The sequence below is a fragment of the Mirounga leonina genome, unplaced genomic scaffold (assembly GCF_011800145.1).
Source record: "Mirounga leonina isolate KUSES-001 unplaced genomic scaffold, KU_Mleo_1.0 Mir_153, whole genome shotgun sequence".
Classification (NCBI taxonomy): Eukaryota; Metazoa; Chordata; class Mammalia; order Carnivora; family Phocidae; genus Mirounga; species Mirounga leonina.
Genome location: NW_023270387.1, coordinates 37,658,182 through 37,682,709, shown reverse-complemented (window position 1 = coordinate 37,682,709; position 24,528 = coordinate 37,658,182). Strand labels below are relative to the sequence as shown.

General features: G+C 40.4%; 1 protein-coding gene across 1 annotated transcript in view; it reads left to right on the top strand.

Moving 5' to 3' along the window:
• The window catches only part of HEPHL1 (hephaestin like 1), a 123,406-nt gene that overhangs the window by 42,573 nt on the left and 56,305 nt on the right, over positions 1–24,528 (top strand). Inside the window, exons 3-7 of the mRNA XM_035009458.1 lie at positions 5,316–5,560; positions 13,373–13,585; positions 14,274–14,453; positions 18,181–18,435; positions 22,070–22,238. Coding sequence (XP_034865349.1) covers positions 5,316–5,560; positions 13,373–13,585; positions 14,274–14,453; positions 18,181–18,435; positions 22,070–22,238 — 1,062 coding nt within the window. The remainder of the gene's footprint in view (positions 1–5,315; positions 5,561–13,372; positions 13,586–14,273; positions 14,454–18,180; positions 18,436–22,069; positions 22,239–24,528) is intronic.

Here is a 24,528-nt window from a genome sequence, read left to right as displayed (position 1 = left end):
CTATCTTTTCCACTTTGGATAGTTCCCATGGTTTCAACTAGTTACTATGTTCTAGTTTCAAGTAGGTACTATGGTTTTTGTTTTGTACTGAGTACTACAGAAAGGTGATTTCCCAATTTGTATATGCATTCAACATTGTGTTAGTTAGACCAGGTCAGTTTGTGCTATAGCAACAAACAACCCCCAGATCTCAGGGGCTCAACACCACAGAGGCATGTTTCTTTCCACTTGGGTTCATAGAGGACCACATGGCTCCAGGACAACTGTCCTCTTGGGACAACTAGTAAGCCAGGCTGCTGGGATCGTGAGGCTTCACGATCTTCACTGGAGGCTTTCCCTGCAGCAGAGGATGTGGGGAGGGGGGTCTTGCAATGGTAATTAAATGTCCTGGCCCAGAAGTGACACATGTCACTTCCACTCACAGCCCACTTGCCAAAATCCCATGGCTCCATCTATCTGCAAAAGCTCTTTGCTCTCCCCTTCTGCTGGGAGTAAAGAATCAGCATGGGTAGGCACTGGACAGCTCTGCCATAAGAATTGTTTGGCAAACTTAGGGAAAATATAGAGGCCACGCCAGAAAGTCTGATTCAGTTGCCCTGAAATGGGGCCTGGGGACCTAAATTTTGGCAAATGTCCCAAATAACTGATCCAGTTGATACACAGGTGGGCATTGGGAAGTACTGCTTTAGAAAACCTAATGCCCTCTCGGAGTGACTATTGGCTATCTCTGTGATAGGACTGACACTCGTCAGGAATGTGCAAAACAAGTCAATATATGTAATTCAGTGCTAAAATATGCAGCATATGTAGTAAGTGCTGTGGGAAGTCAACAAACATGTCCCCTCCTTCTGATATGCTTGCCTCTTATTTGGGTGGCTCTGCCAGACAACTCATTATGATAAGGAACTCTTGCTTAGCGTGCATTTGCGTGTGTGTGTGTGTGTGCGCGCCCATGCTGGGAGCTCAGAGTACAGCAGTGCGGAGAGTCAGATGTCCATGTTTCCCTGCAGACCCCGTTGGAATGACAGGGCCCTCCCTATGAATAACCTCATTCTAGCTTTTTACCCATCAGGCTGAGTCTAGAGAGGACACCAGTGATTCTGAATCTAATCCTTCCTCTGTCATTACCTTACTGGGTGGCCTGGCGTCAGCTATAAAGCCAGGTAACTCTGCCTACTCTGGGGCTAATTAGCCAGCCTGGGGATGACTCAGTTCTTCCTCTGCTTCTTCCTCCTTCTTCTCCTGAACAGCCTGTTCAATTAGGACTTGTATTCAGCTGCTAGTTAACAGAAGCCTGGAAAACACTGGCTCAAATGTATTGTTTGGCTTATGCAAAAGAAAGTCAGAAGTTGGCAATCTTCAGGGACCCAGATTCCTTTGGCTTTCCACTTGACCATCCATTCGTAGGGTATGACCCTCTTCCCCCTTCTCTCAAGATGGCTGCTGAAGCTCATCATCATATCTTCATTTCAGGCATGAATAAGGGGAAGAGTGAAAAACTACAAGGGTCTCTGCCAGCTGAGTCCAGAGAAGTACCACCGAATGACACATGCGTACATCTCATTGGCTAGAAGTGTGTTGCATGACCATCCAAGCCTCAAGTGAGGCTAGGAAACAAGAGCTTCCATCCCAAAGCCCCAGTGTCAGGCATCCAGACTTTTTATCCCATTCCCTTGCACAGGGAAATGGAGGCTTCTGCCTCACAGAGCAGAAGAGGGCCAACTCTCGCTCCCGGCCAGACACCCACAGGCTCAGTGGACACGCAGAGGCAGAGGGCTGAGTGTGCACAAACCTGACTTGCCCAAGTCCTCAGTCCTCAGTCCTGATGTCTGAGAGTGGACTCGTCAAGCTGGAGGCTGAGCAGTGATTCTCTTCCCTCCAACTCAAGCTGCAGGCACTATGCTCCCTCTCAGGGCAACAATGCCCCCGTGGAGGAGAACTTACCCGAACAACACACTTTTGGGGCGGTAGCTATGTTTTCAGAGGGAGAAGGCACACAGAGAAATTTGGCCCCTCAGTGTCCCTCTTTTCTAAATAAAATGTGAGCTTGTTTTTATTATGAAAGTAAATAAAAGATACACTCCCATGTATGAAAGAGGGTGAGTAAACTTCTCGTTTTTTCTGGCTCCTGCCCATGGCCTCAGTCCCATGGCCCAGAAGTTACACCTTTATGGTTTCCGTGGCCAGTTTCCAAATGTTTTCTTTGCTTATACGTATATATGCGTATTGTTTAAAAAACACAGAAATGGATCACACTTTACATGTGTGACCTGCAATTTGCTTTTTCCATGTAGTTTCTTGGTGATGGTGCCATATTGCCACCTATAGAACCCCCCTCATTCTGTAGTGTGGCTATGGGGTAGGAAGGTGCCAGAATTTATTTACCCAGTCACCAGGTGAGAACATTTTGGTCTCTCTAGGCTTTTGCTGCCAAAAATCATTGTTGTAATACTCCAACCCTTTTGTCAGGATTCCTGCCTTGTGAGTCCCATTATCCGGGTGCTGAATCTGGCAGGTCGGGGAGAAAGAGCTTTGCTGCCTCTGGGAGGACTAGCCCTGTGGTTTTCAAATTTCAGCCCATGGTTTTCCCCTTTTTCCTAGGAACCTCCTACCTACTGACTCCACTCCAAGGGCAGGGCAGGGTTGACACATGTGGGTGGCTGGGCAGGCTAGTAATCTGGTGCTCTGGGAAAATAAATAATATTGGCGCCCCTTCAACTGATATTTGGAAAAATACTTGTTCAGCTCTTATTTGGAGGAAAGGCTGAGTGCTGAGAAGAAGGTGGCCTGGTGGTGGCAGTCCTCACTGTCCTCTTGGTCACAAGGAGAAGGAACCCACTCTCTAGCTCCCTGGAGCAATCCTTCTTGGAAGGGATTTGAGTGACTACTTGCACACATTCCCTGGGGTCTCCTCCTTCCACCTCCCAAACCCCATCTGAAGCAGATGATTCTTTCCAACCATATATAATACTCACCCCCAGAGAAGTTCTGAAAGTTGCCATTTTCTCCACTCCCAATGTCATTTCCAGTTAATTTTATCCCCCCAGCAATGCCATCCAGCTCCCTGGTGATGTTGCAATGCCCTTTAGAGCTGAGATCTAGCGGCTCCACCCCTTAATTTGGCTCAGCTGAGGACCCCTGGAAGTTCCCCTGCCTCCAAGGCCAAGGCCAGTGTCCTTAAAAGGGGCTTTATTGCTACAGGTTTGACCATGGCCTGTGACCATATTAGGTGGTCTGGAGTAGGCTAGATGCCCCAGCTGGTTAGAACCAGGAAGTAATGACGTTGTGAAGAAATCACTTTTCAATTTGATTTTAAAACCATGCTCTGTTCTGTTTAAATGCTTTTCTTTTAAATTTTGTCATTCTCTAAGCTTCTGTTTATAAATTACAAAAAGGGAAGGGGGCTGCAAACCCTGTTTGTCAGCAGGTCCCTGGGAGCAAGAGAACAGTCTTTGGAAGGCAGGTCCAGTAAACCAAATCTCATAAGGTCACAGGTTGGATTTCAGAGATGATCACTGGATATTTTCTGGTGTCCACAAGACATCATCAGATATGATGCCTTATGTATTTTGGTTACAAAGGGGACCTGACAGATGAGCATGAGGAGCTCATGCCCTAACTATTGTCGCTATGACAGAACAAACCAGTGTATGTTCTGCCAGTAGTGATAGTATTATATCACCTAGGTGTAGAGAAGGCCACACCCAAAGACCCCAAAGTATCGCATTAGCTGGCTGCCTGTGCAGAGCGAAGAGAGCAACTATGTACCAAGTATACCTCCAACCCCACGTCCACAGGAGACATCGCAAGTGGTTCCTTCTTCCCCCTGACTGAATGCAAACTTGACTTTATTTTTGTCTCAGCAGTAACTACCAACCAGCCCGATCTGGTGCACAAGTTAAAACCTATTTGCCATCCCGGGCCTAGAGAATATTCAAAGTCGAGTATGGCAACATACACTTTTCTGCAAATACAGTCTGCAAAATTATCCCAGCTTTAACTTGCCAATCTGGGGGCAAATCCAAGGGTTTTCTTTTTCTTTATTCCAAAGCCACTAAGCACCAACACTTCCAGGCAATTACTCAGCACTACAATAAAAAATATATTTGAAGCATTTTTGTCTTCAATTAGCTCACAAACCAGAGATGTACATATCTTACCGTGACACGTCTTGCAAGTGTGTTATTCGTGCTTGAACTGTGTGTGTGCAGAAGGGGAAAGGAGAAAGAGTTTGAACTGACGTGGAAGGGTGCTTGGCAGGTAGAGAATGAGGAATAACACCCAGATGCAGGAAAAGAATGTGTGCAAGTGTTGGAATGCTGGAAGGACATGGTGCGTTCTGGGAAGACTGAGCATGAGCTCTGGTGGAAGGGTGAGGCCGTGGGAGGTAGGCAAAGAGGAAATGAGGAAATTAGCCTGGAGAGATGCACCAAAGCTGGGCTAGATGCACCAAAGAAGATCACTCCTGCTTTGACTTGAGCCACTGGATCCCTGTCCCCTGCTTGACCCAGTCACCCTCCACTCCATCTGCCTGCACTTCTGTCTTCTGCTCCATGGTGGGCTGCATGCCTGGCCACCTGACACGCTCCTCTCTGGCTCCATCATCCTGAAGAGTCTGCAGGGTGGGCAAAGTTGCCATTCATACTAGAGACTGCTGGGGAGCCTTGTAGTAGGAACTGCTTAGGAGCATGTATCTGAGTCACTGGTATACAAATGTTGCATAATCTCATTGAGGAAATGAGGATGAAGCCCTGAATATATCTTGTCTTTGGCTTTTTGATCTATAGTGCTTTCCCCAAACTTAATGAAGCAAACATAAATCCATTAGTCAATACAGAGGCTCTCAGCCTGGGGTGACTCCATCAACTCCACTGGCGCTTAATCATGTACTGATGAATGTCATTACTTAATTTTCCCATTAAGTCATAAATTCTTTCGTATCCCTGTATAGCACATAGCAAAGTGCTGGGAACATGGTGAACACATACTAACTGTTTATTAAATGAAAAAGTGAAGGGGAACGTGTTGAAATGAAAAGGGGGAAATGGACAGTAAGACTTTAGAGTATTCTGCTTGGTTGTAGTTTGGTTGTGGATACAATTTGTGTTTCTTGTCTTGTCACTTAACTCTCTTAGCCTTAGTTTCCTTATCACTAAATTGAAGATAATCTTACCAGCTCTACAGAGGTTACAGGGTTTTGTCCAACACCAAATAAGAAATCATACATGCAAATACTTTATGAACTGTTAAGGTAAGCTATTAGGATTTTCTCTTAATGTCATATAATTATAAAATATTTTCCTTCTTACTTTTAGACTTGCAACCTTATTTCTCAAAAGAGGGCCCAACAGGATAGGTGGTCTTTACAAAAAGGCTGTTTACAGACATTACACAGATGGGACCTATTCCACAGAGATCCCCAAACCTCCCTGGCTTGGATTCCTGGGCCCTATTTTGAGGGCTGAAGTGGGTGATGTGATTGTCATCCATTTGAAGAACTTTGCTTCCCGACCATACTCTTTGCATCCACATGGCGTTTTCTACAACAAAGATTCAGAAGGTAAATATCAATCCTGTATTACTGGTGTCTTGTCTCTATTTTGTAAGTAAGGCAATTGTCAGCTACAGTTAAAGGGATCAAAGAGACAGTGATTACACATGTTCATTTGTCTTTTTCCCCATCTCCTTTTCTCCCTATCTCCATCTGTTCCTCCTAATAGAGAAAACTTCAACAACACTATCAACCAATTTGCCCTAATTGACTTCTAGAGAACATTCTGTCCAAAGAATACACCTTCTTTTCGAGAGCATATGGAACACTCGTCAGGATAGATAGTAGGCTGTGCATAAAATAAATCTAAATAAATTTAAAAGAACGGATAGGATGCAAAGCATATTCTCCAATCACACTGGAATTCAATTTGATATAATCAATGAAAGAAATCTTGCAAATTCTTGCAAACATTTGGAAATAAACAGTACACTTCTAAATAACTCATAGGTCAAAGAAGAAATCACAGGATAAATTGTAAAATATTTTGAATTGAATAAAAATGGAGGTAAAACATATCAAAATTTATGGTATATTGCTAAAGAAGTACTTAAAAGGAAATTTAGAGCTTTAGCCACGCCAAGAGAGAAGAAAAGTCTCAAACCAATAACATAAGCTTCCACCTTAAGAAACTAGAAAACAGGGCGCCTGGGTGGCTCAGCTGGTTAAGCGACTGCTTTCCGCTCAGGTCATGATCCTGGAGTCCCGGGATCGAGTCCCGCATCGGGCTCCCTGCTCAGCAGGAAGTCTGCTTCTCCCTCTCCCGCTCCCCCCTCTTGTGCTCTCTCTCTCTCTCTCTAAAATAAATAAATAAATAATTAAAAAAAAAAAAGAAACTAGAAAACAGGGGCGGCTGGGTAGCTCAGTTGGTTAAGCGGGCTGCCTTCGGCTCAGGTCATGATCCCAGGGTCCTGGTATTAAGCCCCACATCGGGCTCCCTGCTCAGCGGGGAGCCTGCTTCTCCCTCTCCCTCTGCCCGCTGCTCTGCCTGTTTGCGCTCTCTCTCTCTGTGTCTCTGTCAAATAAATAAATAAAATCTTTAAAAAAAAAAGAAATTAGAAAACAAAGAGGAAAAAAAGCTAAAGCAAGCAGAAAGAAGGAAATAATAAGGACTAGAGCAGAAATTCGAAGAAGGAGAAAACAGAAAAATAATATAAAATTGATTAAGCCAGAAGTTGGGTCTTTGAAAAAGATTAATAAAATTGAGAAAACTTTATCTAGTCTGATGAAGAGAGAGGGCACAAATTACCAAAGTCAGGAATGAAAGATGGGACATCACTCTGACCATACAAAAATTAAAAGGATAATAAGGGAGGATTATAAACAATTTTATGCCAAAATATTAGATAACTTAAATGAAACTGACAAATTCCTAGAAAGACAAAAATTACCCAAACTGACTTAAGAATAAATAAAAATTTGAACAGACCTATAAAATGTAAAGAAATGGAATTAGCAATTAAAAATCTTCCCTCAAAGAAAAACCCAAGCTCAGACGGTTTCATTTATAAACTCTATCAACTACTAAAATAATAATAATAATAATGCCAATCCTTTACAAAATCTTTCAGGAAATAAAGAGAGGAATACTTCTAAATTCATCCTATGAGGCAAATATCATGAGCCAGTTAAAGACATCACAAGAGAACTACAGACCAATATTCCTCATGAATGTAGACACAAAAATTCTTAACAAAATATTAACAAACTGACTTCAGCAACATATAAGGAGAACTATATATCATGACCAAATGCAGTTTATCCTATGATTGGAAGGTTTGTTTAACACTCAAAAATAAATGAATGTCGGGGTGCCTGGGTGGCTCAGTCAGTTAAGCGTCCGACTCCTGATTTTGGCTCAGGTCATGATCTCAGGGTTGTGAGATTGAGCCCTGGGTCAGGCTCTGTGCTGAGGGTGGAGCCTACTTAAGATTCTCTCACCCTCTCCCTTTGCCCCTCTCCCCTCCTCCACTCATGCGCTCACACTCTCTCTCTCTCTAAAAAAAAATAATTAAAAAAAATGAATGTACAACATATTAATAGAATAAGGGACAGAAACCACATGATCATCTCAAAAAGTGCAGAAAGGCATTTAACAAAATCTAGTACTTATCAAATTAAACATTTCCAACAAACTAGGAATAGACAGGCACTCCTCATCCCGATAAAGTTTATCTAAGAAAAACCCACAGCTGACATCATGCTTAATGGGAGGGGGACTGAATGCTTTCTTCATAAGATTGGGAATAAGGCAAGAATGTCTGCTCTCACTGCTATTATTAAATATTATCCTGAAGATTCTAGCCAATGCTAGACAGGTCTGCTAACAATAAACTTGGTCTTTGTTTATCTAGGACATCTTTACTTTACCTTGCTTTTTTGAGGGATAGTTTGCTGGATATGGTATTCTCCTTTTGCACTCCCCCCCTACCCCCTGCAATACTTTAAGTATGTCATCCTATTGTCTTCTCATCTCCAATATTCAGATGGGAAGTCAACTGTTAATCATGTCAATGTTCCTGTGTATGTGATGAGTCATTTTTCTCCTGCTTCCAATATTACCTCTTTGCCCTTTTTTCCCTAACAATTTGACGACAATGTGTCTATGTATAGATTCTTTGTATTTATCCTACTTGTGGTTCATTATGCTTCTTTGATGTGTAGATTAATGTTTTTCATCAAATTTGGAAAACTTCTACAAAAAATTTCTACAAACATTTTTTTTCCTGTCCCTTTTTCTTTTTTTTATCCTTTGGCAGGCTACTATTACACATGTTAATACACTTGATGTTGACCCACAGGCCTCTGAGGTTCTGTTTATTTTCTTTGATCTTTCTCCCCCCTTCCTTTTTCAGATAGGATAGTTCTATTGATCTATATTCAAGTTCACTGATTATTTGCCATCTTGAATCTGTTGTCAAGACCTCCTAGTGAATGTTTTATATCATTTATATCACTTATTTACTTATTTCACTTTTCAATGCCAAAACTCCAACTTTGTTCTTTTTATAATTATAAAATTCTACCTCCTTGTTAAGATTTTTCCATTTACTGAATCATTTTGTCCTACTTTTTTCAATTATTTAAACATGGTTTCTTTTAATTGCTTGAACATTTTTATAATAACTGCTTTAAAGTTTTATCTGCTAAATTTCACATCTAGAGACACTTAGAGATAATTTCTATTGGCTGCTTTTTTTCTCTGAGAATAGGTCACACTTTCTTGTTTCTCTGTATGTCTCATTTTGTTGTTGTCCTTGTTGAAAACTGGAAATTTTTTAGCATATATTGAAGCAACTCTGGATTCAAATCTTTCCCTCATCCAAGGTTATTTTTGCTGTTGGTTTGCTTTTTTGTTTAGTAACTTGCCTGGGCTAAATCCATGAAATCTGTCTTCCCTAGAGTATGAGGCCACCAAGGTTTCTGCTTTTTTTTTTTTTTATGTTTATTTTTAAGGCTGGCTTCTAAGGGGTCACCTCTAAATCTGCTTCGCTTTGAAGTCAGCAGATGCTTGGACAGAGGTTGTGCTTAAGCATCAGTAAGTCCTCAATTCTCTGCAGTTGGAATTGTGGGTGGATAGAGAGCCCATTCAAAGTTTAGGTGGTTTTTGTCTGCCTTGGATTTTCATTTTTGCTGGGCCCTTTGCTTCTCCTCTTTGCAAGCACACAGCATTTGAGTCAGCCAGGAGTAGGCAAATAACTGATGTTCAGCAATTTTTCAAGCATAAACTTTGCTGGATGCCTTTATTTGATTTCCAGAGCAATGAAATTGTTGGTTTTCTCAATTTCATTCATTTTTACATTACTTTCGGGGGAGAGGATTTGCTGACCTCCTCACTCTCTTTTGATGAATTTTTCTCTTCGCTACCTTTGCAAGCTTGCTAGTCTGAAAGTCCCTGCTCAGTTCAACTTAGTGTTTACTGTGCACTAGACCCAATGCTGGATACTGGGGCTGCAAAAATGAGTAAATGCATAGTTGTTGCTTCCAAGGTGTTCATCTGGGGAGTGGTAGAGAATGAACACAGAAGAAGTCGGTAGGTGGGATTAACATTGATTAAGCAGTTCCTAATGTGCCAATGCCTGTGTGAGAGCTCTTACATACCATATCTCACTTAATAATGGAATTAGCTAATGCTTTCTTGATCTCCATATGAAATATAGTTAAGTATTAGGACTTTTTAAAAATAAATTTTACTGTTTTTTTTTTTTAATTCAGAGAAGCATAAAGAAGGGGTAAATGTCTCACATTCTGATTCCCTACTTATCCACTAAAATGAGCTCAAAACCAAAGATTAAACAAAAACTAGTATATGAACTTGGTTAGAAAATTTTAGGGGCGCCTGGGTGGCTCAGTCAGTTAAGTATCTGCCTTTGGCTCCAGTCATGATCCCAGGGTCCTGGGACTGAGGCCTGTATCAGGCTCCCGGCTCAGCGGGGAGCTTTCTTCTCCCTCTCCCTCTCTCTGCCGCTCCCCTGTTTGTGTTATCTCTCTCTGTCTGTCAAATAAATAAAATCTTTTTTAAAAAAAAAGAAAATTTGGGGCACCTGGTGGCTCAGTCAGTTAATCAGCTGCCTTTAGCTCAGGTCATGATCCCAGAGTCCTGGGATCGAGTCCCGCATCAGGCTCCCTGCTCATCGGGGAGCCTGCTTCTCCCTCTGCCTGCTGCTCCCCCTGCTTGTACTCTCTCTCTCTCTGTCAAATAAATAAATAAAATCTTTTTTTTAAAAAAAGAAAATTTTAAGAGTACAGAGAGGTATAATAAGAGAAGTAAAAATTCTTCTTACCTCTTACCTGAAAAGCAATCACCTTTAAAAATGATGTACTATATGGTGACAAACATAACATAATAAAATAAAGATATCTTATAAATTTCTCTTAGAAAATTTTCCATACATATATTTGTGTGTGTGTGGTTATGCGTATGTATTTATTTGTTCATTTGTACAAAAAAGATTATACTGTAATGCTGTTACATATTATCTGTTTTCCATTTTTGCTTCATCTTGGAGATTTCCTCATATTAGGTCTCATAAAAGACCTCCTTTTAACAGTTGTGCAATATCCCTTTGTATGAATGTACCAGTCTAGTACATTGATGATTATTGATGATTAATGATGATTATTTAGGTTGTTTTCGTTTGGGGGTTGATACTGGCAATTCTACAACAAACATTCCAGTTCACGTATTTTGAAAAACATTTTCAAGGATGTTTCTAGGGGAAATTTTTAAAAGTAAAATTGCTGGTTACGTTCATATTCTTTCTTTTCTTTTCTTTTCTTTTCTTTTCTTTCTTTTCTTTCTTTCTTTCTTTCTTTCTTTCTTTCTTTCTTTCTTTCTTTCTTTCTTTCTCTCTCTCTCTCTCTCTCTTTCAATAGGAATTGGCAAATTGTCCTCCAAAAAATTGCACATTTACTCTTCCACCATTTGTTTATGAGCTGGCCTATTTCTCCTATAACTTCACCAATCCTCAATATTCTCAAACCTGATGGGGTGAAAACTTGTATATTTTAATTTCTAAAAGCCCACACATTTTATTTATTTATTTTTTTATTTTTTTAAAGATGTTATTTATTTATTTGACAGAGACACAGACAGAGAGCACAAGCCAGGGAGCAGTAGGCAGAGGGAGAGGGAGAAGCAGGCTCCCCGCTGAGCAGGGAACCCAACGCGGGGCTCAATCCCAGAACCCCGGGATCATGACCTGAGCCGAAGGCAGACGCTTAACCATCTGAGCCATCCAGGCGCCCCAAAGCCCACACATTTTAGAATACATAAAACCAAATGATTGTTTTAAAAATATTCTTATATTGTTAATGTTACCATTGCTCAAAACCTTTGACAAATCAAAATTCCTTTCTGGGAATAATTTTCAGAACAACTTAATAAGCTACCCCACCCTAAATCACCTTTTACTTTATATTCACAGTATATTTTGGATCCTAAATGATCTTCCTCATCTTGAGAGGTGAAACCAAGGTTTTGTTTGGGGACTCAGGCCCTTCCTTTCAATAATAGTGATCAACATTTCCTAATTATAACAAGCAAAAAGAAAACACATAAGTAAAGTGTAAATAAAAGAGTCTCTAGAAAAACTAGTATTTGTATTGATTTGTATCATATAATCAAAGCAAAATGAGTGATCTCAGTTGAAGCCTCTAGACAAGTCCACTACCCACCCACCCTCCCCCAGCTACGGAGCCTCAGTCTCTCTGTATATAAATTCAGAAGCTTTCAAGCCATGCATTTTATTCACAGGGCTTTGGTGTATGGTGTACAGTCATGCCACTCATTCATTATTTTATTCAACAGATACGTACTGAGCACCCACTCTACTAAGCACTGAGGTAGACCTTGCTTATAAAATTATGAGCAAAAAAACCCTGTTTTTTGTAGAAATTATAGTCTAATGTGAGAGACAGACATTAATTGAACAATTATATACACAATTATATATATACATATATAATTAAAACCTTGGGCAAGTACTATGAATGAATAATAACTGATGTTTACTGAAAGCTTACTATAAGCCAGATGCTGTGATAAATGTATTGTAGATCTTATGTCATGTAAGCCTCAACAACTCTATGAGATAGGTATGATAACTATCATCCTCTTCCAGATAAGAATCTAAGTCTCCTAGAAGAGAAGAAAATTGCCCAAGTTGCAGCTAACAAGTGATGGAGATAGTATTTGATTCCAGGCAGTCTAACTTCAATGGCCCTGAACTTCACCATTGGCTCTACTGCCCTTCTCTCTGTGTGAATGCATTTTAGAAAACTGACCTAGTCCAGGGAGTTCAGGATTGCAGGTTTGTTGAATGGATGGTGAACAAGTGAAAGAATGGAGAATGAACTTGGGTGTGTCCACATCCATCTCCTCGGCCTCTCACCCTCCAGCCTTCTTCCTAAGGCCATCCAGCTCGTCCCGGTCCTTCCAGACCTCTACCTTCTATCCAGGTAGTTATCAAACTAGTTTTATCAGTGGACTTTCCTTAATTGAAAAATCTTGTGAAATCTTAGTTCACACCCCCTCTGTGGTAGACCCCCCACCTAGCAAAACACCAAATTATGTTTAACACATCACTCTATTTTACTCCCCAGTTGTCCCATGTGCTAATAATTCCAATTCCAGTTGGCTCAACAGAACTGTAGGATCTCTGGAGGAAAGATGAATGTCTTACTCTTCCTTCCTATCTTTCGTGAGATTTCAAACAGGTGTTGAATCTGTAATAAGTGCCTAAGAATTTCATTATTTCTTCTGTTTCTTTCCTTCCTTTTTTTAAGATTTTATTTTATTTATTATTAGAGAGAGAGGGAGAGAGAGAGCACGAGTGGAGGGAAGGGGCAGGGAGGGAAAGAGAGAGGCAGACTCCCCACTGAGCAGGGAGCCTAGCGCAGGACTTGACCCCAAGACCCCAAGATCATGATCTGAGCCAAAGTCAGATGTTTAACCAATTGAGCCACCCAGGCACCCCTCTCCTTTCCTTCTTGAATTGATGTTAAGTGAGGTGGATTCAAATCTTCCTGATTGGAACAAGAGGCCCATCAGAAGGGGTCCTTATGAACATTTATTAAGCATCTGGCTTTGTGCAGGATGCTTTATGTACATTGTGTCAGCTAGTTCTCACATCACTCTGGGGTGGGTATCAACATTCTAGCTTCACTGATAGAAAACCAAGGCATTGAGAATTTAAGTAACATGCCTCAATCCCACAGGAAATAAATTTTAATTCATAGGTGTTTGATTCCAAAGCTCTGGCCCTGTCCACTATAGCATGCGATCTTTGTATATTAACTATATTTAATCTTTTCTTGAAGGAGCCCTATACCCAGATGGAACATCTGGAAGGAATAAGAATGATGATATGGTTCCTCCTGGCAATAACTACACCTATATCTGGCCAGTGAGAGAAGAATATGCCCCTGCTCCAGCGGACGCCAACTGTCTGACCTGGGTGTACCATTCGCACATTGACGCGCCTAAGGACATCTGCTCTGGGTTAATTGGCCCCCTGCTGGTATGCAAGGAAGGTAAGGAGCTCTTCCACCCCCCACCAACACACACACACACACACACACACACAAGCCTATTCCCAGATGTATTAAAAAGTATGTATAAATTTTGGGCTTTGTTTTGCCTGCCTCCCTTGCTCCATACAAAGGTGCCTTTTCTTCCAAGCTTTCCATAAGATTAGGGAGATTCCTCTAACATAGAAGGCCAGTCTGACACCACAGCAGGGGTAATAATTCAGACTTCTGTCAAGGAACCATCATTAGCATTCTGAAATTTATATACTTTAAAAAAGAAAACAAACCAGGGACATACCATATTGATAGCCATTCATGCCAGCCCCTACCACACATAGAGAAGTGAAGAATGTAGCCAAATGGCCAAGCCTGCTTTTGCTTTGATATTTCACCTGCATGATCACTTTTTGTCCCCCATTAATTGCGTTAGTGTGTCTGTGCTCTATCAGTAACACTGGCTCCCTTTGGGAGCAGTTGCTGTGAAGGCTTCTGTTTCATGACTTTTCTCTTCTACGACTCTGTCATTTCCATTAAAATCCTTTGCTGCTTTCATGTTGTGGTTATTCTTGTTCTTATAAGTCTTTGACTGACTTCAAACTTACCTGATACCATTGGCAAGAGGCAAAACTCATCTTGATTTAATTCACTTTGAACGATTTTCCTCCACTCTTTTGGATGTCCCCCCTGATAGGTGTCCTGAATAAATATTCCGGGACAAGGACAGATGTGGACCGAGAATTCATTATAATGTTTACTCTGGTGGATGAGAATCAAAGCTGGTACCTTGATGAAAATATCAGACATTTCTGCACTGACCCTGATTCAGTTGACAAAAAAGATGCTGTTTTCCAGAGAAGTAACAAAATGCATGGTGAGTGTCTCCCGTGTTATCAAATATATACCAAATGCTTTTTGTGGATCTGAAACTATGAGGCCAGGGATGAAAAAACACAGAAAGGTCTAACCCGGTTTTCTAGGATTGAGAACTCAGTGATAAGAATGGTTAGGAAGTGATATGAAACACAATCCATGTCAGAACATAAAACAATCTGAGAAGAGATGAGGCAATAGATATCAGCTGAATTGTGTATGACAAGCTATGGTATGGAAAGTGGAAGGATTAATGTTATAATCAGGAAAGAATCAAGAGGTGATCCTAGAGAAGGATGGGTTTATATTGACAGGAGAAAGGAGAATGAACTGCCATCATATAACAATTCTGTGGTTTGCAACATTTCGCATTATTCCAGTAACCATTTCCTGAGTGACGGCTAAAATTTAAAAACTATGCTGTATGCTATGTTTAAATACACACTTGTGAATTTGTTATATTTCCCAGGCATTCCTTTTTTGAAAATAATAATTTTTTTTTTTTTGAGAGAGAGAATCTTAAGCAGACTCCACGCCCAGCATGGAGCCTGACACAGGGCCCAATGTCACAACCCTGAGACCATGAACTGAGCTAAAATCAAGAGTTGGATGCTTAACCGACTGATCCACCCAGGCACCCCTCCCAGACAATCTTTCAATCAACATTTATTGAGCATTCACTATGTGCCAGACCCGTATTTGAAAATAGTGAACTTCTATAGTTATCTTCTCCATTGAGACAGACCACTTACCCACATCTGTTTTGCAGAGTAGTGGCTTAATACAGAATTTTAAGACTTGGAGATTATTAAGTAGACTCATTCTTCTGTTTTCCTAGAGAGTTCTAGTGAACACAAAGAACATCTTCAATGTAAACAAACACCCCATGTCATTCATTGATAAATTTCCTTCATATTTGCTTGTCTGTCTCCTAGAATCATCCTAACCAAGGCAGCATCAATGTAGTTAAAAAATCATAGGAGAGAGGGAAGGGGCTGAAGATCATCTGACCTCCCCTATTTTACAGAAGAAGAAACTGAAGTCAAGAGACCATCAATGACTTGCCTAAGGTCAAAGTGATAATTAGGGCCAGAGTTGCCTGAGAGAAGCTAAGAGAGGAGCCCCATAGCAAATAAATGTTAGTTTGGTTGTGTTTGATTCCAAAGTGTGTCGAGGTGTGAGTGTCAGTATACTGACGATTTCCACTGCATCACACACCCTCTCTGTTCTTTCTAGTGGTATTTCAGTAACCTTGTGTGAGGGGGGTGTTTGGAAAATATTTTAGGAGGGAAGAAGTAAAGGAGGGAAGGGAGGGAGGCAGGGGAAGCAGGGAAAGAAGTGAAGGACAGGATAAACAAAGACCTAAATTCAAAACATTGCTGTGTCCAGTCAACTTTTATCCCTATGCTTTACAGAATGGTGGCAATGCTCTCAAATCTTGCTGAAAACTACTGTGATGGTTTATGACTCAGCTGCCCACAGAATTTCTTTCACTCTTTCAAATGAAAATGTCCAACAAAAAGGAATCAATTACATAAGCAAATATAGACTGTATTTAAAATAAAAATCAGCCTGGGGGTGCCTGGTTGGCTCAGTCGGTAGAGCATGCGAATCTTGATCTCAGGGTTGTAAATTCGAGCCCCACACTGGGTGTAGAGATGACTTAAAAATAAACTCTTTTGATGGCTGCATAATATTGGTATTCTTAATCTCAGGAAACAAACTGAGGGTTGCTGGAGTCGGGGGTGATGTGAGGGATGGGGTGGCTGGGTGATAGACATTGGGGAGGGTATGTGCTATGGTGAGTGCTGTGAATTGTGCAAGAGTGTTTAATCACAGATCTGTACCTCTGAAACAAATAATGCAATATATGTTAAGAAAAAAAAAGAAGATAACAGGAGGGGAAGAATGAAGGGGGGGAAATCAGAGGGGGAGACGAACCATGAGAGACGATGGACTCTGAAGAACAAATTGAGGGTTTTAGAGGGGAGGCGGGTGAGAGGATGGGTTAGCCTGGTGATGGGTATTAAAGAAGGCACTTTCTGCATGGAGCACTGGGTGTTATGCACAAACAATGAATCATGGAACACTACATCAAAAACTAATGATGTAGTGTATGGTGATTAACATAACAATAAAAAATTTTAAAAAATGAAAAAATAAATAAATAAACTCTTTAAAAAAATAAAAAATAAAAAAATAGGGGCACCTGGGTGGCTCAGTCGGGAAACAACCAACTCTTGGTTTCAGCTCAGGTCATGATCTTATGGTTGTGGGATTGAGCCACTCGTTGGGCTCCACACTCATCTTGGAGTCTGCTGGATATTCTCTCTTTCTCACTCTCTCTAAAATAAGTAAATAAATAAATAAAATCTTTTAAAAATAAATAAAATTTTTAAAAATAAGTAAATAAAAATAAAAATCAGCCTGTATGCAGAAGTACGTGTTTGCAAACAGTCGGTCTTCTTCGAACTAGTAAAGGAGACCTAACCAAGAATAGAAAAACATCAACTTATGGGGCACCTGGGTGGCTCAGTCGGTTAAGCGGCTGCCTTTGGCTCAGGTCATGATCCCGGGGTCCTGGGATTGAGCCCTGCATTGGGTTCCTTGCTCCGTGGAGAGCCTGCTTCTTCCTTTCCCTCTTTCTGTGTGCCGGTCCCCCTGCTTGTACTCTCTCTCTCACTATCTCTCTGTGTCAAATAAATAAATAAAATCTTAAAAAAAAAAAAAAAAGAAAAACATCAACTTAAAAAAAAAAACAACAAAAACTAGTCCATAGAAGATGCTTGATCAATATAATATTTATTGATAAATTTATTTAAATATACTAAAATTGTTTAGAATCAGTTGTGCTGTCAGTTTGGATTTAAGAAGTGATGTTATGACTCTTTAAAACCATGAGTCAAGTTTTCTTCTGCACTTGGTCAAGTTCTGGCTGCCATTCAGATGATTCAAAAGACTAGGTCTCAGACTTCCAGCGTAAGCTCAATCAGTTAGATGTTGCCCCAGCAAGACCTAGTAACAACTGTTTTTTCTCTCTGCTTTTAAAATAACAGAACTTTAAAGTAACACGTCTCATAGGTCCCTTCTAATCAGCTCCTTTCATTTCCTTCTTGCTGCTCACTTTGGTTACTTAAATTAAGTAGCTCCTATGTGCCTGCTTTTCTGCTGGGTCCTGATAGCTGTGGAATGGGTGAGATGGGGTTTCTAATGTCAGGGACCAAGAGTCCTGTAGGGAAGTCAGGTATGAAAATGAAGGATCGCAGGGTGATGGGTATTGAAGACGGTACGTGCTGTAATGAGCACTGGGTGTTACACTTAACTAACGAATCATTGAACACTACATCAAAAACTAATTATGTACTATACAGTGGCTAACTGAACATAATAAAAATAAAGAAAGAAAGAAAGAAAATGAAGGATCACGAGAGGAAGTGGCTGAGCCATCCTGAAGTCTGAGCAGTGCTCTGTTTATTCCTGACCTCATTATTGTGTTCACACAGCAGCTCCAAGTCTGTTTCCTGTGTGCTCATCTCCACTTTTATTGAGTGCTCTTCTCTTGAAAAACCTTTCACTCTGTTCTGGGACTGTAGTTTTTGAAAGGAGTCATGCTTTTCTGCACAAAAACATTACAAGTGATGATCAGCACTCAGTTTTCAACTGTGCTGGAGTATGTGTTACCCCCTCTACAGGGGACTCTCTTGCACCAGTGTGTTTCTGTTTTTCAGCCCTCAATGGATACCTCTTTGGAAACCTCCCTGAGCCTGAGATGTGTGTTGGTGAATCGGTGTCCTGGCACCTCTATGGGATGGGGAATGAGATAGACATCCATTCCATCTATTTTTATGGCAACACCTTCATCAGCAGAGGGCATCGGACTGATGTCATCAACCTGTTCCCAGCCACCTTCCTGACAACAGAAATGGTAGTCGAGAATCCTGGGAAGTGGATGATAACTTGCCAAGTTAGTGATCACCTACAAGGTAAAAAGGACAAGGGCCAGTGTAGCGTGTGGATGTTTCGAGGGGGATGATTATAACACACAGTCAATGATGCTCATTCAGTATCTGCTGTTAGATAGGTTCTTGTATTATATTTAATTAAATATTGAGTATAGAGGAAAATGCACAATGCTCATTTATTTGCCATCCTATCAACAGATATTTATTCATCAACTCCCTATGAAAAAGGTGGGAGGTGAATGAAAGAAATGGTAAGACCTTCAAGGAGCCTGCAGTCTAGTAGCTAGACTTTGTTAGGCATTTGCAAATGAATAAAATCTGAGGCAGAAAGATAAATGCTCTTTGTTTGCTATGGTCACCTCTCTGGAACAAGCAGAGGGACTTCCTGAGGTGTTGGCCCCTAATCTGAGTCTTGAAATATGGGTAGGAATTGAACAGATGAAGAAGGGAAGAAAGGCTTTCCAGGCAGAGGAAGCACCATGAACCAGGAAAAAGACATGTTCTATACAAGCAGCTGTAAATAGAATAATAACATTTTAACATTGGAGAGAAATTTATGGATAATCTGGACCAACCCAACATCTAATTCTTCCATTTCTTCTGGATATCTCTTTTAAGTAACTGTAGCAGCCCATTTCATCTCTGGGCTTCTCTGTTAGAATGTTATTCCTTATATTGAGATAAGAGCCAATGATAGCTGCAAAATCCTATGATAGGTACATGATGAACATTTTCTTTTTTTACTTAAATGCCTGTTGAATGACTTAGTCTCATCCTTTGGGACCACACAGAATGGGTCTCTCCTCAGCTGGACTGTAGGCTTATGCCAGAAGAGTGATAAGAGAGAAGTCTATAGAGGCAGAGCCTAGTGGGAGGAGATCTGAAGGGCAAAGCTAAGGAGTCAGGACTGTGTCTGGAAGGCCAAGAGGGTTCTTCCAGATCCTTAGGCACATCAGTGCAGCAATTTAGGAAGATAAGTATGATACCTGTGTGCAGAAAGGATTTGATGGAGAGATTCTGGCCACTGGATGCTAGTTAAGAAACATTGGCAACACTAGAGTTATGACGTAGAAAAGGTCTGGCCTCAAGATGTCCATCAACAGATGAATGGATAAAGAAGATGTGGTATATATATGCAATGGAATATTATGCAGCCATCAAAAAAAACCCCAAAATCTTGTCATTTGCAACGAAGTGGATGGAACTAGACGGTATTATGCTAAATGAAATCAGTTAATCAGAGAAAGGCAAGTGTCATATGATCTCACTGACATGAGGAATTTGAGACACAAGACAGAGGATCATAGGGGAAGGGAGGGAAAAATGAAACAAGATGAAACCAGAGAGGGAGACAAACCATAAGAGACTCTTAATCTCAGGAAACAAACTGAGGGTTGCTGGAGTGGAGGGAGGTGGGAGGGATGAGGTAGCTGGGTGATGGACATTGGGGAGGGTATGTGCTATGGTGATTGCTGTGAATTGTGTAAGACTGATGAAACACAGATCTGTACCTCTGAAACAAATAATATATTATATGTTTAAAAAAAAAAGAAGAAGAAGAAGAAGATAGTAGGAAGGGAAAAATGAAGGGGGCGGAAATCAGAGGGGGAGATGAACCATGAGAGACTATGGACTCCGAGAAACAAACTGAGAGTTTTAGAGGGGAGGGGGGTGGGGGGATGGGTTAGCCTGGTGATGGGTATTAAGGAGGGCACGTATTGAATGGGGCACTGGGTGTTATATGCAAACAATGAATCATGGAACACTACATCAAAAACTAATGCTGTAATGTATGTTGACTAACATAACATAATAAAATTAAATTAAAAAAAAAGAAAAGGTCTGGCCTAAGATGGTGAGAACAAAATAGAAAAAAAAAAAAAAAAACACGTGTCAATGGAATAGAAACAGAAGAAATAATGTGTAATTAAATTTGGATACTGACTCACTACCCACAGTCACCAGCAGGTACAGGGATGCAACTCTCCAGGGCAGCTTTGATAACACATTCTTGTTCCTGTCAACCTTAAGCAGCTAATCTTAACATTAGTCAGCTGGGTTATTTCAATTCAATTCAATTCAATAAATGTTGAGTGGATCAGTAAACATGTACCAGATACTGTTCTGGGAAGACAAAGTGATCAAGACAAGATTCCCATTCTTATTTCCCCCCAGTTTTATTGAGGTATAATTGATACATAGGAATTGCCTATATTTAAGATGTGCAACTTGATGTTTTGATATATGCATACTTTGAACTCATCACCACACTCAAACTAATTAACACAGCCATGACCTCGCATGGTTAACTGTGTGTATGCGCATGCCCATGCTAAGAACACTTGAGATCTCAAAGAGTACAAAGTTCAGTTATGCAAGATGAATGAGTTCTGGAGACCTAATGTACAGCATGGTGACTATGGTCAATACTGTAGAATGTACGTGAAATTTCCTAAGAGGGTAGATATTAAGTGTTCTTACTGCAAGATCCCTATTCTTACAGGGTCTCATGCTGTTATATGTAGGAAGAAACTAGTTTTAAAATCAAGGCATTCACAGCTTATTTGAGACTAGTAAGATTGCTAAGCATGGCCAGTGGCTGTGGACATAAGCTGGTGTTGGTACATTACTGAAATAGAGCATTTCCAAAATTATCCATAGCCTCAGAAAAAAATTATCATAAAAAATTAGAAAATACACTTAATTTTAAAAATCAGTAATTCTGTCTTAGGATAATGGTGTTATGTTTTGAGGAACATTCTCCCTCTATTTTTTTAGACCTTTATACATAAGTGCATGTTATTTATAAAATGAAGTGAATCTATTAATACTGCCCTTTATCTTACTTTTCCCACTTATTAATATATCAGAAATACATTTCCGTGTCAGTGAATATAAAGCTACTTCGTCATTGTTAATCCTCCCAGTGTGCTTGCAAAGGAGATTACGATTTACCCAACAAATACTCTGTTGCTTAACACTTGTATTTTCCCCTCATTTTGGGGGGGCTATCATAAACCATACTAAAAAAACTCAGTTTACAGATATGTTACACTTTTGTCTGATATTTCTTTAGGAAAATTCTTAGATTTAGAATTCTTGGGTCAAACAGTTTGATATTTCTCTTATAGCTATGGATGGACATGTATTGCCAAATTCTCTTTTACTCCTCACCCTTAGTGTGTGAGAATTCCCCATTCATCTGCCAACACTGAGAACTATTAGTGTTTCTAATCTTTACCAATCTGATAAATGGATAACAGTGTTGCTTGATTAATTATTTTGATTAATCAATTATTTAATTAATCAATTAATTAATTAATTAATATTGAACTGTTTTTTTCATGTGTTTATAGGTCGATGGTATTTAGATAGATTTTGTGAATAATCTATTGATGTCCCTTGCCCATTTTCCATTGGGAGATTTACTTTCTTCTTTCTTCTTTGTCAAATGTATTTATGTATTAATCTTTTGTCCTATGTGTTAAAATATCCCCCTACCCACCACTTATCCTTCACTTTTAACTTCGTTAAGGTCCTGGTTTTCTATACAAAAGTTTTAAATGTTTACAAAGTCAAATCTATCAGTCTTTTCCTGTCTGATTTCTTTTGTGAGCATTAATACCCTGGCTTGTGGTTTTCCTCTGTTCTGCAGCCGGCATGCTGGGACAGTACAATGTTGGTAACTGCAGAGGTGATATTCCTCACCCCAAAAAGAAGGGTCAGCAGAGGCACTACTTTATAGCAGCTGAAAAAGTTCTTTGGGATTATGCTCCTCAAGGCTATAACAAATTCAGTGGTCTTCCCCTAAATGCTTCTGGCAGGTAAGTACTCTTTGCTGGTGTTTCTAAGCTTCTCATAAGGGAGGCATCTGTTAGACCTTTTTCTGGAACCTCACTTGTATCCCCAGACCTTATCTTATGAGCCCATACTCCATAGATGGCACCACTTAAAGGGTTAACGACACTAAAAGACACCACTTAAAGGGTTCTGAGCCCTGTAACGTACATATTGCTGAGAATTGGCAGGGTATTTATTGTGTCATGATTGGCTGGCTATATCAAAGCACTAAATTCATTCATTCATTCATCAAACATTTCTTGAGCACCTACTGGGTGAAAATTGCAGTGCTAAGTGCCATGAGAAATACTAAGCTCACAGAGAGCAGACTAAGGTCTTTGCACATGTGGAAAAGACAGTTTTGAAGAGAGAATAAGACAGGGCTCTCTTTCAATAGACATGAACTGACCAAGGAAAGTTACCCTTTCTGGTTCAAGGACATCCTGATATGTTATGCCCCCTCTACCCAGAATATCTTTTTCCTACCTATCCAGTAAAATGTTATTTTTCCTTCAAAATCTAATTCTAATGTCACCTCTTAAGTGAAGCCTCCCCTGACTCCTGAGTCATTGTTAATCATTTTTTCTCCCATAGCATGTAGTCTTTTTCAAATTAAATCTAACAGTTCACTAAGTGGATGTGGACTCCTGTGACTTGTTATTATAGAATCCTGTGCAATGATACCTGTGAAAGCATTTTGAAATGTGCAGTATGATACCAAGAATGATCATTATTACCCTATGATCCCTTTTATGTTTGAGGGAATGTTTTTAAAATTCTCTTTGTGATGGATAAGATACCCTTCATTTCTTTCATCATAATTTTACTCATTCATTCATTCTTCCATCAAACCAATGCCCTTGAACCTAACTTAAAGAATATGTATGAACCATATATGAACCTGTTTGAAATCGACACTCTCTATTGACCAGTATTTCTCTATAAACAGAATAATGAGAACTGGCATTGGGAATTTTGTCTTAGAAACCTTCCAGAATTCTGAAGCACCTTTATGAAATATTAAACTATATTTAACTGATATTTAATGTGATATATGGAAACACAACATAAAAACTGACACAAGGGTTGCAGGGAGCTGAAAGGCAGTGTTCCCACCCTCAGGTCAAAAAGAAGCTGTGTGTGCAGGAGAAGAGAAGTAAGTTGGCAAGTTACAAATAAGATTAAGATGAGTTGTCCAGACAAGGGAGTTCTCTGGGCGTTCAGAGAGAGCTAAGACAGCCAGGGAACACTTCTCAGAGGAAATGGGACTTAAGCAGAGTCCTGGAGAATAGTGGAATTTATATAAGTGAATCGTAAGGAGGGAAATTTTAGTTGCAGGGGTTAGTGAGATCAAAGTGATTGGATGGGGGATTTGCACAGGGGAGTGGAGGTTTGCCTAGAGCCATAGGGAGAGGATTGGGTAAACTGGATCTCAACCGCAGATATCCTATAATCCTTTTGAACTTTACCTGATTGGCGGCTGTAAACGGGTGAAGATGTTAGAGCAGGCCGTGGAGATTACCATCTTGGAGATTAACGTTGTAGGAGTGCGTATGCTGAGGGAGAACCCAGAGCGAGCGGAGGCTAGAGGGAGGCTGTGGAGGGTGTAACTAGAGCTCCGTAAAACGCTGCAAACACAAGGTGATGGGGGCAGGTACGGGACTTGTGGCAGCGGGGAGAAAGGCAAGGAAAAGAGGCAAAAAGGGTACAGAGAAGGAAAGATGAACAAGATAAGGAGATGAGGCAGAGAAAGAAGACAAAGGCAGCCTGTGTGACTGCAGGAGTGGTGGTACCGTTGGCAAAAATAAGGTATCTAGAGATAGTGCTAGCCAGAATTCACATCACTGCAGTTCACAACTTTGGAATTTGGTATTTCATGTATATCGTTTATACGATAACTCTCCATTGACTAAACTATTTGATTAACTAGACACTCCATTCCTTAATCATGCCAGATATCAAAGAGCTTACTAGATGCAGAAACTATTCATATTGACATCAGCAAGAGATAGAGGGATACTTACTCTGCAAAGAAACCAGTTAGCTCTTTACTTTGTAGAACACCATTCTGGGACTGCAATGCCGGTAAGTAAGGAGTTCACCTGTGCTTTCTTCGGTTGCTGGACCTCTGGGGAAGAAAGTAGGTGGCTAAGAGAGGAGTGAGCTTGACCACCATCCAGCCTGAGACTTTCAAGGCTGCCTGACTATTCCGGGGCACTTGGTTGAAGACTGGACCATTTTTCCCAGGGAGATGGGTGGGTGAATGAGCTAAAG